At 41.9% G+C, this 14199-nt stretch overlaps 2 protein-coding genes and 1 long non-coding RNA gene across 7 annotated transcripts in view; all 3 read left to right on the forward strand.

Annotated features, from left to right (window-relative positions):
• The first annotated feature begins 417 nt into the window (after nt 1-417).
• Nucleotides 418-1053, forward strand: LOC127535575 (uncharacterized). Of its 2 annotated transcripts, XR_007944437.1 has the most exons (4): nt 418-456; nt 688-786; nt 820-885; nt 919-1053. It is a non-coding gene; the product is annotated as an uncharacterized LOC127535575 (long non-coding RNA). The 2 variants fall into 2 exon arrangements; XR_007944436.1 differs by lacking the exon at nt 919-1053 and having other exon boundaries at nt 820-909.
• Nucleotides 1054-4481: 3428 nt separating this feature from the next.
• LOC127535532 (tripartite motif-containing protein 16-like) lies at nt 4482-7066 on the forward strand. Its single transcript, XM_051953818.1, has one exon. The coding sequence runs from the start codon at nt 4615-4617 to the stop codon at nt 6313-6315; it is 1701 nt and encodes a 566-aa protein (XP_051809778.1). The 5' UTR covers nt 4482-4614; the 3' UTR covers nt 6316-7066.
• Nucleotides 7067-7652: 586 nt separating this feature from the next.
• The window catches only part of zmynd11 (zinc finger, MYND-type containing 11), a 43035-nt gene continuing 36488 nt past the window's right edge, over nt 7653-14199 (forward strand). For 2 of the 4 annotated variants that reach the window (XM_051953807.1, XM_051953808.1), the window contains exons 1-2: nt 7653-7909; nt 14008-14143. In XM_051953807.1, the coding sequence (XP_051809767.1) occupies nt 14013-14143 (131 nt within the window). In that variant the 5' untranslated portion in view covers nt 7653-7909; nt 14008-14012. The remainder of the gene's footprint in view (nt 7910-14007; nt 14144-14199) is intronic. The other 2 variants (XM_022204768.2, XM_022204769.2) reach the window with 1 other exon arrangement.

A 14199-nucleotide genomic window follows, 5' to 3' on the forward strand; every position in this document is an offset into this window, starting at 1 on the left:
AACAACTCAGAAGCTGTCAGCTCTCACATGACGCCTAAAACTAAAGAATTATGTGAAGCCACAAAGGCAGCCATCATGAGAGAGAGACAGGTAGAGAAAAAACTGAAGATCTCCAAGACAGACGTTCATCACACCAAGAAAAAACAAACCCAGCATGGTTCTACCAAACTGCTAGCTGGTCAGGAAACGTCTTTCTACCACCAGATGAAGAACGACAAAAACGACACACAAAATGACAAAAAGAAGACACAAGACACGACCGAAAGCCAACAACTGGACAGCTGTCAGTAGGTCTACTCTACAACTTTCTCCAGCTGTCGGTAGGTCTGCTCTTGAACTTTCTCCAGCTGTCAGTAGGTCTACTCTACAACTTTCTCCAGCTGCCGGTAGGTCTACTCTAGAACTTTCTCCAGCTGCCGGTAGGTCTACTCTAGAACTTTCTCCAGTTGTCGGTAGGTCTACTCTACAACTTTCTCCAGTTGTCGGTAGGTCTACTCTAGAACTTTCTCCATTTGTCCGTAGGTCTACTCTAGAACTTTCTCCAGCTGTCGGTAGGTCTGCTCTTGAACTTTCTCCAGCTGCCGGTAGGTCTACTCTAGAACTTTCTCCAGCTGCCGGTAGGTCTACTCTAGAACTTTCTCCAGTTGCCGGTAGGTCTACTCTAGAACTTTCTCCAGCTGCCGGTAGGTCTACTCTAGAACTTTCTCCAGTTGTCGGTAGGTCTACTCTAGAACTTTCTCCAGTTGTCGGTAGGTCTACTCTAGAACTTTCTCCAGTTGTCGGTAGGTCTACTCTAGAACTTTCTCCAGCTGCCGGTAGGTCTACTCTAGAACTTTCTCCAGTTGTCGGTAGGTCTACTCTAGAACTTTCTCCAGTTGTCGGTAGGTCTACTCTAGAACTTTCTCCAGCTGCCGGTAGGTCTACTCTAGAACTTTCTCCAGCTGTCGGTAGGTCTGCTCTAGAACTTTCTCCAGCTGTCGGTAGGTCTGCTCTAGAACTTTCTCCAGGGGACGTTCTCCTTTCCTGCTTCTAGTCTTTAAGTTTAGCCTCACTGAGAACATTCCAGGTCCTTGAATAATGAAAATGAACAAGAAACTGAAGAAAACGAGGTCTGATCATTTCCTCCAGGACTGCAGCAGTGAAAGGCCATTAGAACATGAAGACTTGAGAAGCATTTCTGTGAAATCTGCATTCGCCTTCCTAATTGAAACTTGTGGAAAGTTTTGCCCACAGCGATAGAAGTTGCTGAACTTCTGGTCTGGTGGATCTTCTACAACGAGCTGGTCGCCACCGGCTGCTACAATTAGAAGAAGCTGAATCCATCAGGAATGGAAGCTCAGAGGTAATGAAGACGCTACTCCTGCTGGGTCTGAACGAAGGAAACCATCCGTCAGAACAAGAAGAAACCACTTTCCTCCAGGAGTTTCAGCCTCTAACAGCTGAACCCAGACGGTAGATTTGGGTGTTTTTCTGTCTAATTTGTAAAGTTTTCATTAAATCCTCCCTGTGGAGCTGGAAAAGTTGCCGGATTCATCAGGAACTGACAGAGAGTTGATCTGCAGCTTTAATGACTGAATCATTGTCTGAATTCTGCAGATTTTATGCTGAAATTTGTAGTTACAGAGAAAACACAAGCAACAGATCAGTTTTAGAAACAACTAAAGCATTTACTGTTTATTAGATTTACAAAACAAAGAACACATCAAACCTCAGAGCTCCACTTTTTAAAAGTTTGTGTCTAAAGAAAAGAAAAAAGTCCAAATTAACAAAACTAACTCCAGGGTTGGGCAGTAACGTCACTACAAATAGCGTCGTTAGAAGTTTAACTACATTTTTCTGTAACGACTTGATAGCGTCATTGTTTACAAAATCAAAAAACGTTTCAACAGCTTAGCTAATCTTTTGGTCATGTAGCGCGGTAGCGAACGCAAAAAGCTACATTTTAAAATGATGAATGTTGAACTGCTTGAAGCGGAGCTTTCTGCTCTGCTGCAGTCTCATCTCACACTTTTAAGGATCAGACAGTGACATCCTCTCCAAACGCCGACATGTCTGTGTCGACCAATGGAAGCGGAGGAACTGTTGATGTCGTCATTCAACAATCCCTTCCACTGGATCCACACACACACAGACGCTCGCTTCAGTTCACTCAAGACCAAAACTGAGTTAAGTAGTAGTGGATACAGCACTTTGGGAAAGCATTGAATGATTTTACATAGATATTAGACTTAAGAAATAAAACTTGATTTAATACCCAAATTATGTATAAAATTGTCTTACTATAATATTGCTTACTTTATATGGAAATGATATCAAATGCAACCTATTATACCCTCCAATGTAAGTGGTGTGTTAATATAAGCTACTGCAACTTAATTATCAGATACATTATGTCTGCAACACAAACTAAAAAGAAAATCAGAACAATGATTTCTAATGTAAAAAGGTTGATTCATTTTAAATAGAGCTCCACATATTCCTCAGTGTATCAACTTACTAAGTTTGGAGCACTGAGAACAAAAATGATGGTTTAATAATAAACAAGTCAGCATTTTCTTGTCTCCGTTTGACTGACTTCATTAGTCCCTGAAAGTTTTTGGTAAGAAAAAAAAGTAACTTGAATGTATTAAGCTACTTTGGCCGTATTGCTGTAGCTTAGCTTGCTACATTTCTGTGGGTCATAGCTTCAGTGTAGTGAAGCTTGATTTAACACAGAGTAGCTGGTAGCTTAGCTCATTACAGTTTCCAAGTAGCTTGCCCAACACTGACTAACTCTCAGTTTAACTGTTGGATTTCTGACTTTGCATTAAACTTAAAGTGACAAGAAGTCAGAGAGTTTCAGGTTGAACTGCAGGCAGGGTTTCCTCAGAGAAACTGAGAGAAAAACCACTATCTACAGTGTGTACGAAAAGTATTCAGACCCCTTGAAATGTTTCACTCTCTGTGTCATTGCAGCCATTTCCCAAAATCAAAAAAGTTCATTTTATTTCTCATTAATGTACACTCAGCACCCCATCTTGACAGAAAAAAACAGAAATGTAGAAATTTTTGCAAATGTATTAAAAAAGAAAAACTGAACTAAACCGCTGGATTAGTGTTGACCTTCAAAATAAAAGCCGATGAGCAGGACCAGCAGCTTCCTGGAGAACATTGTGAAAGTGTCAATCTGAAAACGTGGAGCTCTGTCGCCTCTCAGTGGACACACCGCTCAACACCAGCTGGAAGATTTTCTACAATCACAGACTGAATATCTGTTCAGGATATTTAGTAGATTTTACTTTTTTTTCAGTTCACACCATTAATTTAACGTCACTGAATGAAATTCATCCAAATTAAATCAACATATTATATTAAAGCCAACAAAGTTTACATCCGTTTGAATATAAAAGACACTTTTGAGTCTCCAATGACTCCTTTAACTCTGAATTTTCGATGATGGAATCACTGAAATATGAATCTTTGTCACTTTAAACAATAATTCTTGTTCCTTTATAGATTTATTGAAGTGCTTCTGGAAATACGATAAAATCTGTTTTATAAATATAAAACAGAACCTTAAATGATCAGTTTTGTTGATGTAGAAAGTTGTGTTAATCTAAGTTTTCTTACATTCATGACCTCTAAACTCCTCCTGAGTGATTCCAGTCGACTACAGCTGCTGACTCCTCTGATCCACTTTAAATAGAACCATTAGATCTACTCATTAGATTCAAACACTACAGGGGGAAAGTCTGAGGAGCTCAGCAAAGATCTGAAGGAGAAAATCAGTGACTGGAACTCAAAAGTTGCCTCGGCTGATGCAAAAATTGCTCCAAATTGTCAAAAATTTACTCAAAAACAGCCTAAACTGACTGAAGAGACGTCTACATGGACATAAATTCACTCAACAATTGACCACAGTGACTAAAAACACGTCTAAAATGATCCAAAGCTGGCTGGAAATATGTGTAAAAATATGAAAAAGTTGCCTGACATGATGCAAAGCTGGTTCAAACAGACTGATGGAGACGTCTACATTCACTCAACAATTGTCCAAATTGACTAAACATGTATAGATGTTTAGAAACTTTCCCAAATTGACACAAAAGCTGTTAAAGTTTGGTCCAAATTTCTGCAAAACTATTCCAAAGTGACTGAAAACATCTAGAATGACTCAAACTGAACAAAGTTTTCCAGACTGACTCCAGACTCGTCCAAGGTGACTGGAAATACGTCGAATTATTCTAGTCAGAAAGTCACCTGGAGCCGTTTGAAAGCAGCTTCAGATCCAGAATCATCTGTTAGTCAGGATAAAGTTCATGGTCCAAACATGTGAGTGAAGTGTTTTCTTTACAGATGGTTGTAGTAACGTTATCCAGTGTTGTGGGAATGTTCTCCGTCTGCTGGGTTAAACTCTCAGCGTCTTCCTGAATGAATGGGCCTGATAACCCTCCCTCCTCCTGGTTCCTCCCTCTGGATCTGCACTGTCAGGATGGGTGGAACCAACATGGGGAGGTGGAACCAAGGGGGTGGAACCATTCACTGCAGGTACACATGACGTACAGATCAGAGCTCACAACAGTTTCATCTACGAGGAAGTGAAACTCAGTCAGTCGCTGCTGCTCAGAGGAGAAAATGGCTCAGAAAGGAGTTCACCTGGACCAAGAAACCTTCTCTTGTTCCATCTGTCTGGATCTACTGAAGGATCCGGTGACTATTCCCTGTGGACACAGCTACTGTATGACATGTATTAATACCCACTGGGATGGAGAGGACCAGGAGGGAATCCACAGCTGCCCTCAGTGCAGGCAAACCTTCACCATGAGGCCTGTTCTTTTGAAAAGCACCATGTTAGCAGCTTTAGTGGAGGAGCTGAAGAAGACTGGACTCCAAGCTGCTCCTGCTGACCACCACTATGCTGGACCTGAAGATGTGTCCTGTGATTTCTGCACTGGGAGGAAGAGGAAGGCTGTCAAGTCCTGTTTGGTTTGTTTGGCCTCTTTCTGTGAGAATCACCTTCAGCCTCACTATGATGTACCTCCAATGAAGAAACACCAGCTGGTGGAGCCCTCCAAGAACCTCCAGGAGAACATCTGCTCTCGTCATGATGAGGTGAAGAAGATGTTCTGTCGTACTGATCAGCAGTCTATCTGTTATCTCTGCTCTGTGGAGGAACATAAAGGCCACGACACAGTCTCAGCTGCAGCAGAAAGGACTGAGAGGCAGAAAGAGCTGGAGGTGAGTCGACTGAACATCCAGCAGAGAATCCAGGACAGACGGAAAGATGTGAAGCTGCTTCAACAGGAGCTGAAGGACATCAAGGTCTCTGCTGATAAAACAGTGGAGGACAGTGAGGAGATGTTCAGAGAGCTGATCCATCTGATCCAGAACAGAAGCTCTGAGGTGGAGCAGCAGATCAGATCCCAGCAGGTGATTGAAGATAGTCGAGTCAAAGAGCTTCAGGAGAAGCTGGAGCAGGAGATCAGGGATCTGGAGAGGAAAGACGCTGAGCTGAAGCAGCTCTCAGATACACCAGATCACAGCCAGTTTCTCCACAACTACCCCTCAGTGTCAGCACTCAGTGAGTCCACACACTCATCCAGCATCAGCATCCGTCCTCTGAGACACTTTGAGGACGTGACAGCAGCTGTGTCAGAGCTCAGAGGTAAAGTAGAGGACGTTCTGAAGGACACCTGGACAAACATCTCACTGACAGTCACTCAGCCAGACGTTTTACTGTCAGAACCAGAACCAGGACCAGAACCAGAACCAGGACTAGAACCAAAGACCAGAGCTGGATTCTTAAGATATTCATCTGACATCACTCTGGATCCAAACACAGCAATCAGATATCTGGTTTTATCTGATGGAGACAGAAAAGTAACAGGAGTGAAAAAACAGTCTTATCCTGATCATCCAGACAGATTCAGTTATTGGTGGCAGGTTCTGAGCAGAGAGAGTCTGACTGGACGTTGTTACTGGGAGGTGGAGATGACAGGAAGTGGATTTAATGTAGCAGTCTCATACAAGAGCATCAGCAGAGTGGGGACATGGACAGAGTGTTATTTTGGATGTAATGAGAAATCCTGGGCATTAGAATATACTAACAACAGTTTTAGCTTTTGGTTCAACAGCACTAAAACTCCTGTCTCAGGTCCTCATTCCTCCAGAGTAGGAGTCTACCTGGATCACAGTGCAGGTATTCTGTCCTTCTTCAGCGTCTCTGAAACCATGACTCTCCTCCACAGAGTCCAGACCACATTCACTGAGCCGCTACATGCTGGACTCGGGCTTTATAATTATGGAGACACAGCAGAGATCCTTAAAGTGAAGTAGAGCCACACAGGTGATGAGTTTAAGGATCTGTTTCTTTCTGATCTGCAGCTCATTTCTCTGCTGTTTCCTCTGATGTTCTGGTGTAAAGCGTGGTTCTAACGTAGAGACGGTGTGAAAACGCTGCATGAAGAACATGTGAAAGTTCTGACCTTAGAAGTGGAAGTTAGTCTGAGGTTCTGCAGACACATTTAATCAGTGAATCATTAAATTTCATTGACAGAACTCCAGAGGATGGAGTCAGAAAAGCTTCTTCTTCAGGGGAACTTTTCTGCTTTCATTCCCAGATGGACGTTTGTTGATCATCAGCAGAGATCACGGCTGAGTGACGCTCTGATTATAGAGACTAATGATGAACTGGATGGAAGCTTTCTTTTCATGGTTGTTTCACTTTATTCAGGGAAAATGTACAATCTAAAATGGTTTCATTCTGTTGGTCTGGATGCCTGTTGTGTTTTTAAAATATATATTCTCTGTGATTTTAAAGTGAGAAAAAGCAGAAAATGTGAATGTTTGACATGAACTTCCTGTTTAATGTCTGTGTTTGGTGGTAGATCCATCAGCTTTATAATGAGATGTATGCTGGCTGTTCATCTGAACATTTATGCTTGTTTTTATGATTTTTCATTTAATCTGATCAATATGAGGGTTTGTTCATTAGGAGTTATTTGGCAAAGGTGTTTGGAGGTAAAAGGTGTGAATTATAAATGTCATAATAAATAATAAAAACAAGAAAAAAAGAAAAAGTCTGGCTGTTCTGCTTTAAAATAACAAAAGGAATAAAGATCATTTTTGTGTTTTTCTGTTTGAAACCAACAACAAAAAATAACCATGTTTCATTTTCCACAATAAATAAATAAACAATTATTTTTCTTTTTTGCATTTTAGACCAAAAACCAAGAAAAAAGCAAGGAGGCATTTTAGTTGTTCTGTTTTACACCAACAAACAAACAAACAAACAAACAACAAACAAACAAAAAGCTGTTTTTTTAAGTTCCTGTCAGCATGGAGAACTGCTTCTTTAGTGGTTTAGTGTGTTTTATTCTATTTATTGTCTGTTGTCTTATTCCTGTTTATTGTGTGTTTTGTTCTTATTTATTGTCTGTTTCTGTGTTTTGTTCTTATTTATTGTGTGTTTGTGGAGGTTTTTTTTAGGCCTTTTATTGTAACTAAATCCACTTTTTAAAGCGCTGCTGATCAGATGTAGGTCAGTTAGTTAGAAAATGAGCAGTTTGTTCATTTAATCTAATAAATATGACGTTAATTAAGGGGCTCCTGTGGTTCGGTACCTCCAGGTAAAGAGTCCAGGTGTGTTGGTTCCGTGTCCCAGAGGAACCAACCACTGCTCTGGGCTGCAGGTGAGTCTGTCGGCTGCCGCACCGGGTGATAAACGGGCGGAGCGGCCCTTTAACTCCCCGGCTGCAGGCTGCAGTGAGCCGGATTCCACCACTAGAGTTCTCCCTGCGGCTCCAGGCAGCGCGGCTTCGTCTGTGTTTACCTCCCAGCACACCGAGCCGGACACACGCACACCTCCACCCGCCGGACGGAGGAACACGGATGTAAGCTGGCCGGACCCTGCGGTCACCCAGAGGCGGAGGTGAGTTCGATTCCCCGCGGCTCTGCGAGCGCGGCCAGGCGGCTAACGGGGCCCTGGCCGCCCCGTGATGGAGGACCAGGAACATGGCGCCCTCCAAAACAAACGAGCGGCTAGCCTGTTAGCCGGCCGCGTCCGGGCTGCTCGGCGACGGCCCACCAAGCCTTGCGTGTCCCCCGAAATAACAGCGAGTCGTGTCCGTGATTGTGGGTCTTGTTTGTGTTCGGTGACACTAGTCTTGGTTCGCCTGGCGGCCCGCTAACGGTAGCTACGTAACATTGGAGCAGCCCAGCTAGCTGCGGTTAGCTCCAAACATGCTAACACCCTGAGCTAACCATGGCTGTGGTTAGCTCAGAGTGTTAGCATGTCTGGAAGCTAACCAGCACCCTGGTTCTCTGTGCCAGTGTGTTTAATCAGCAGTCTGGTTCTCTGTAAACACGTCTTGGCTCCGTATTAATCGCTCCAGACTAACCGGGTTTAGTGAATTAATGTGGATCTAAAACGGCCCTTTTGTCCTGCCTGGCCGCCGTTAGCTAGCATGCTAGCGGGGTTTTTCGGACCGTGCCCGTGGCCTTCCGCGGCTCTCTTTGTTGCTCCAGCTCCGGTTGAGTGTTGTGTAGATGTGATATTTGTTGTCTGGTTTTATGTCACACTGAGGTAATTCAGGTGTGTTCGCCCGGAACACCTGCTCCGGTGACTACTGGTCCTGGCCCGGTGGCTGCTGGTGGGCTAACGGTGCATGCTAAAGCCCTCCTCTGACCTGAGCGGCCGTCACAGCTGATTTAACCCGGACCGCGGCGGGGTTTTGGGGGGTTCATCTGAGGAGCTGTCCGGTGTGTTGTGTTAAAAACGGATCCTGGATTTCTACCGGTCTGTAGTGGCTTTTCTCTGGAACAGACAGACAGTCTGAACATCCATCGGTTAAAAGCTAATAAATGCCTTTACTACTATCCTTGCTCATCTATTAACTGGTTTGAACATTTTTATTTTTGGGAAAACAGTCTCAATGTTATGATTCCAGCAGATTAAATGTCAATATTTCTGCTGTCTTTACTCCTCTATGGCAGTAAACAGAATATCTTTGGACAAAACCAGACATATAGAGACATATCCTTTACGTGGACTGTAAATAACATGATTAGTTTAATAACTAAAATTAAGAATTAATCTGTTGTCCAGTAGGTTATAGCTCCAAAATAAGATTCTAAATGAAATCGAGTGATTTCTAAGCATTAAAAACGTCTCAGTTGGTCTGTGGTGGTTGAACTGGTCCTTTAAAGAGGTTTTAACTAGTAAATAAACGCTGCTGGTTCATGTGGAGCCATGCTGGGATCTGGGCCAGTTTCCCAGTCCGACCAGTGTGTAAAACCACAGCATGCAGAGGTTAACGTCTGGTTTCTGTCGTTCATTTTCAACCGTTTTATTCTCCAACAACGTTAAAGATGTCCTGAAAAGCATCTTTATTCTATCGGTCCGCTAACCTCTGCTTGTTTTACTGTTTTATTCTGACCGGCTGTGTGTTGAACTGATGCAGGGCTGGAAATAAAGACGTAAAATCAGAATTTAAACAGATTAAAACAACTTAAAATGCAGTGGAAGAAGAAGAAACTCCTGTTAAAGAGTGTTTTAAGGGAAAGACCAGGTTCCAGAAAACACATGGAGGTTAAAAATGGAAACTCTGAAAGATAAAAACCTGAAGTTTCATTTTTATTTTAAGACTCTAGATCAGGAGTGTTAAACTCATCTCAGTCCAGTCTGATCTCCAGTAAAACCACAGCATAATAACCTCTAAATAACTCCTATTGGTTCCTTTGTTTTAGTGCAAAAATGTTCACATTTAAGGAATTATCTTTTTACTAAACATCATGAACAACCTGAAATTTATGAAGAAAAATAAATTCAAGTTTATCATTTCCACATTAAACTTCCAGATCAGAGTGTCGACTAACGAAACGCAACATTTAGTCATCTGGAACTGAAGCACAGAGGATTAGAACCACATAAAAAGACAACAAAAAACAATAGCGAGAGAAAATATTCCAAAAACGAGACGCACAATGGCAAAAATGAGACAAAAAAGTAGACAAGTTACAAAGCAACAAAAAATAGACACAAATGAGATAAAAAAATTACAAAATAATCAAAACAAAAGGAAGCACAAAAACACGACAAAATATTACGAAATGAGCCGCAGAATGGAAAAAATGAGACAGACAAAAAGATACAAAACAACAAAAAATAGACACAAATGAAATAAAAAATATAAAAATAAACAAAACAAAAGCAAAACAAAGAGGAAGCACAAAAAACAACAAACACTACAAAATGTTACAAAAATGAGACGAATGACACAAAGTTAAAAAGCGACAAAATGGACACGAATGAGATAAAATTACAAAAATATGACAAAATTACAAAAATATGACAAAAAACACAAGCAAAACAGAACGGAAGCACAAAACAACAAAAGTCAGACAAAGAAAGACAAAAACCTCCAAAAAATTACAAAAATGAGACACAATAGAACAAAGAACAAGCTAGTATTTTAATTTCTGATCAAACAACTTGTCATGATCTAGAAATGATTTTAAATTTATAGTTTTAATAATTTACAATCTGCAGTTAATGTCTTCTCTGGAATTTTTACACTTTGAGGACCGGATTGGACCCTCTGGAGGACCACTTTTGGTCCATGGGCCTGATGTTGGACCCTCTGGAGGACCGCTTTTGGTCCACGGGCCTGATGTTGGACCCTCTGGAGGACCACTTTTGGCCCACGGGCCTGATATTGGACCCTCTGGAGGACCGCTTTTGGCCCACGGGCCTGATGTTGGACCCTCTGGAGGACCGCTTTTGGCCCACGGGCCTGATATTGGACCCTCTGGAGGACCGCTTTTGGCCCACGGGCCTCATGTTGGACCCTCTGGAGGACCGCTTTTGGCCCACGGGCCTCATGTTGGACCCTCTGGAGGACCGCTTTTGGCCCACGGGCCTGATATTGGACCCTCTGGAGGACCGCTTTTGGTCCACGGGCCTCATGTTGGACCCTCTGGAGGACCACTTTTGGTTCACGGGCCTGATATTGGACCCTCTGGAGGACCACTTTTGGTCCACGGGCCTCATGTTGGACCCTCTGGAGGACCGCTTTTGGTCCACGGGCCTCATGTTGGACCCTCTGGAGGACCGCTTTTGGTCCACGGGCCTCATGTTGGACCCTCTGGAGGACCGCTTTTGGACCACGGGCCTCATGTTGGACCCTCTGGAGGACCACTTTTGGTCCACGGGCCTCATGTTGGACACCCCTGCTGTAGAACTAACCTGCTCAGTCAGGAAGTTCAGTGAGAATAAATGTCTTTTCCTATTAAAGTGTTTTAAATGTTTGTATTATTGAGCTGCAGCTCCATGAGGTTCTGGAAATATCTTCATTTACTTTCTGATTTATCATCATTTCTCTGTGAATCAGTCCTTCCAAGATTTCGCGGGCGTGTTTCGTGATTGTTGAGGCTGAAAATGCCTGAATTCGCGGCAGCTTTTCTAACAAATTGCGATAAAAGTTGTGATGTTTTAAGCTTATTTGTTGTGATTAAATTGCGGGAGACCGTGATAGTTGCTAAAAAGCTGCATTTTTCCAGCTTGTAGAACATGTTTCAACGCTGTAATTGACAATATTTATTCCGAAATTAATTATTTAACGTTCCAACCCGTTTCCACAAAAGCTGGCACACCATGGTGGGACATTAGCAGCAGACAGATACTGGTTTAACGTGGTTGGTAGATTTGCGGCACAAAATACTAATTTACTATTGAATGAATCATATTTGTACATATCTGTCAGTGGCTTAAAAAGTTAATTTCACATCCTGACACACGTGTTCACACACACACACGCTCACGGCTTGTCACGCAGTTCTCCACTAAGACAGGTGTGTGTTCTGCATGTGTACGTACCAAATCACGTGACCTAAACATGTAGCCGGCGACGGGAATTGATGGGACTCAGAAACACCCCCACAATTTAATCAGTTGTTCTTGTATCATTTCCGATACGTCCACAGTGATAGATTTGTTGTAGGATAACAATCATGTGATCGTCAGCAGGCCGCTGAGGTAGCTTGTTGCCATGGTTACCGTGCCGCTATCAGACGCCGTGCCGCTATGAATCCTTAACAAATCCGTGGATCCAAACTTTAAGCCGTATCACTGCTGAAGTCTAATCATTTGGTCCTTGTGTCATTTCTGACCGACCCTGAAAACTTCATTTAAATCTCTGAGTCTGTTTCTGAGTGATGTTGGTAACAGAGGAAGGATTCACACACGCTGATCGTCACATAACTCCACCGTGTTCTTTGGTGGAATAATTAATCTAATTTACCTTCATTCTTTCAGAGCTCTAATGGATCTGGATGCAACAGTTTCCATCATGGTGATTTATGTGGTCTGTTGTCTGATCATTTCAGCCGTTCTAATATGTTTCATGTTTTTTTAAGTGTATCAATGGATGATTTTTTTTTTCTTTATTGTATTCCACCACAGTATTGCACGGGTGTAAAACAGTTTAGCTCTGCTTTGGTGAAGAACATCAGTGAATTAATTGTTTATCACGGTCTTCAGCAGTAATTTTTGTTGGTAAATGAGAGACATTAGTATCGCACATGTCTGCATCTTCAACCCATAAACAGGAAGTGAATTCGGTGACATACGTGCATTAGTTTGCACTGGGAGCTGCTATGATTGGTGGAACTCACGGGAGGCGGGCCAAAATTGCAGGAAAGTTGTGGTGATTGGACAAAATTGAAAGGCCGCACAAAATTCACGGAGATTGGTTGATTTCGTGTGAATTTGCGCGATTGCAACATCGTGAATTCCCGGAGGGACTGATTAATGAGCTCAAAGATGGAACTCTTCATGACAAATTCAATGATTTTCACATTCCAGCTCCTCAATAATCAGATATTATTGATCTACTGTCTGAAGTTACAGATTTTGAATTAGTGACATGAGAACATTTCAAGTTTTTATGAAAGATTAACTAATTAAAAAAACATTTGCACTTAAAAATGAGAAATGGGCAACTGTAATAAATTACAGCTTCATTTTATTCTTTTTAGAGAATAATAGATGTGATTTTCATGGTTTTATTCTTTTATTCAAACCACAGAAGAGATTAAATATGAAATTAACGTGAGAATATCCTGGGCTTCATAGGCTTCACTAAAATAGAAATAACTGCTTGTTGCTGCTTTAATTCTATAATAATAAAAGTAATGTTTTGATAAAGAATATAGTTCTATTTGTTGCTAGTCTTTCATGATTCTTATGCTGTAAATATAAAATAGACATTAAAAACGTACAGAACATTTTCAGGGAAACCAGAGATGGAGGAGCAGATATTTTAGCAGAATTCTGATGATCTGAGATGAAATGGGCCAAGAGTCAGAACAGATGTTGTTTTTTTTCATCTGGACTCTGACTGGAGAGTTTTTCTTAAAAAATACGGCAGAAAGGCCTTTTCTTTTCTTTATTTGAATGCTTGTTTTTACTCGAATAAACGAGATGACCTCTTTGAGTGTTCAAAGATGAGACTCTTTTCAAGTTTCAACTCCCCAATAATCGGATATTATTGATTTATTTGTCCGATATTATAGATTCTGAATCAATGACATGGTGAGAAAGAACAGAGAAACTTTCCTGCTTTTATCTTTATTTCCTCAGATGTTGTTGATCAAACGGATTTAGATTTAATGAGAGATCAAACCTTCTGAAGAGGTTTTTAAAACGTTTTTTTTCTCGTGAAATATCAGATAAATGAATCTAAAATTTCACAGAAGCGTTTATAAATATCTGTTTTATGCTCTAAAAATTAAATCGGACACAGTCGAGCAGAAATTATCCTGAAAGGGAGAAGGTCTGAGCTGGACTCATCTGATAATCGAGGGATTTAAATATCAGATGTCCGGTTAAAATGAATTTACTATCATCTGGACTAATGCCGGCTCTACTGGGACTAGAAGCTACCAGCGGGACGGTTCCTCACCGATAGTTTCTAGTCCGTCTCGTCTTTGTGAGGCGGTTCTGACTGACGTCTTCTCTGTTCTCCACAGCTGAGATGAACAAGGAAATCATGTCCCGCGTGGTGAAGAAGAGGCAGGCCGACCCGAAGGTGGTCCAGTACGTCTGGTCGTCCATTGAGGTCATCCGCAACCAGAAGCAAATCGCCAACATGGACCGGATCTCCAAGTAAGAACCGCTTCCAGAAGCTCCTTCAGCCTCCTGGTTCCCTCTTCCACAATTAT

The sequence above is a fragment of the Acanthochromis polyacanthus genome, chromosome 9 (genome assembly GCF_021347895.1).
Source record: "Acanthochromis polyacanthus isolate Apoly-LR-REF ecotype Palm Island chromosome 9, KAUST_Apoly_ChrSc, whole genome shotgun sequence".
NCBI lineage: Eukaryota > Metazoa > Chordata > Actinopteri > Pomacentridae > Acanthochromis > Acanthochromis polyacanthus.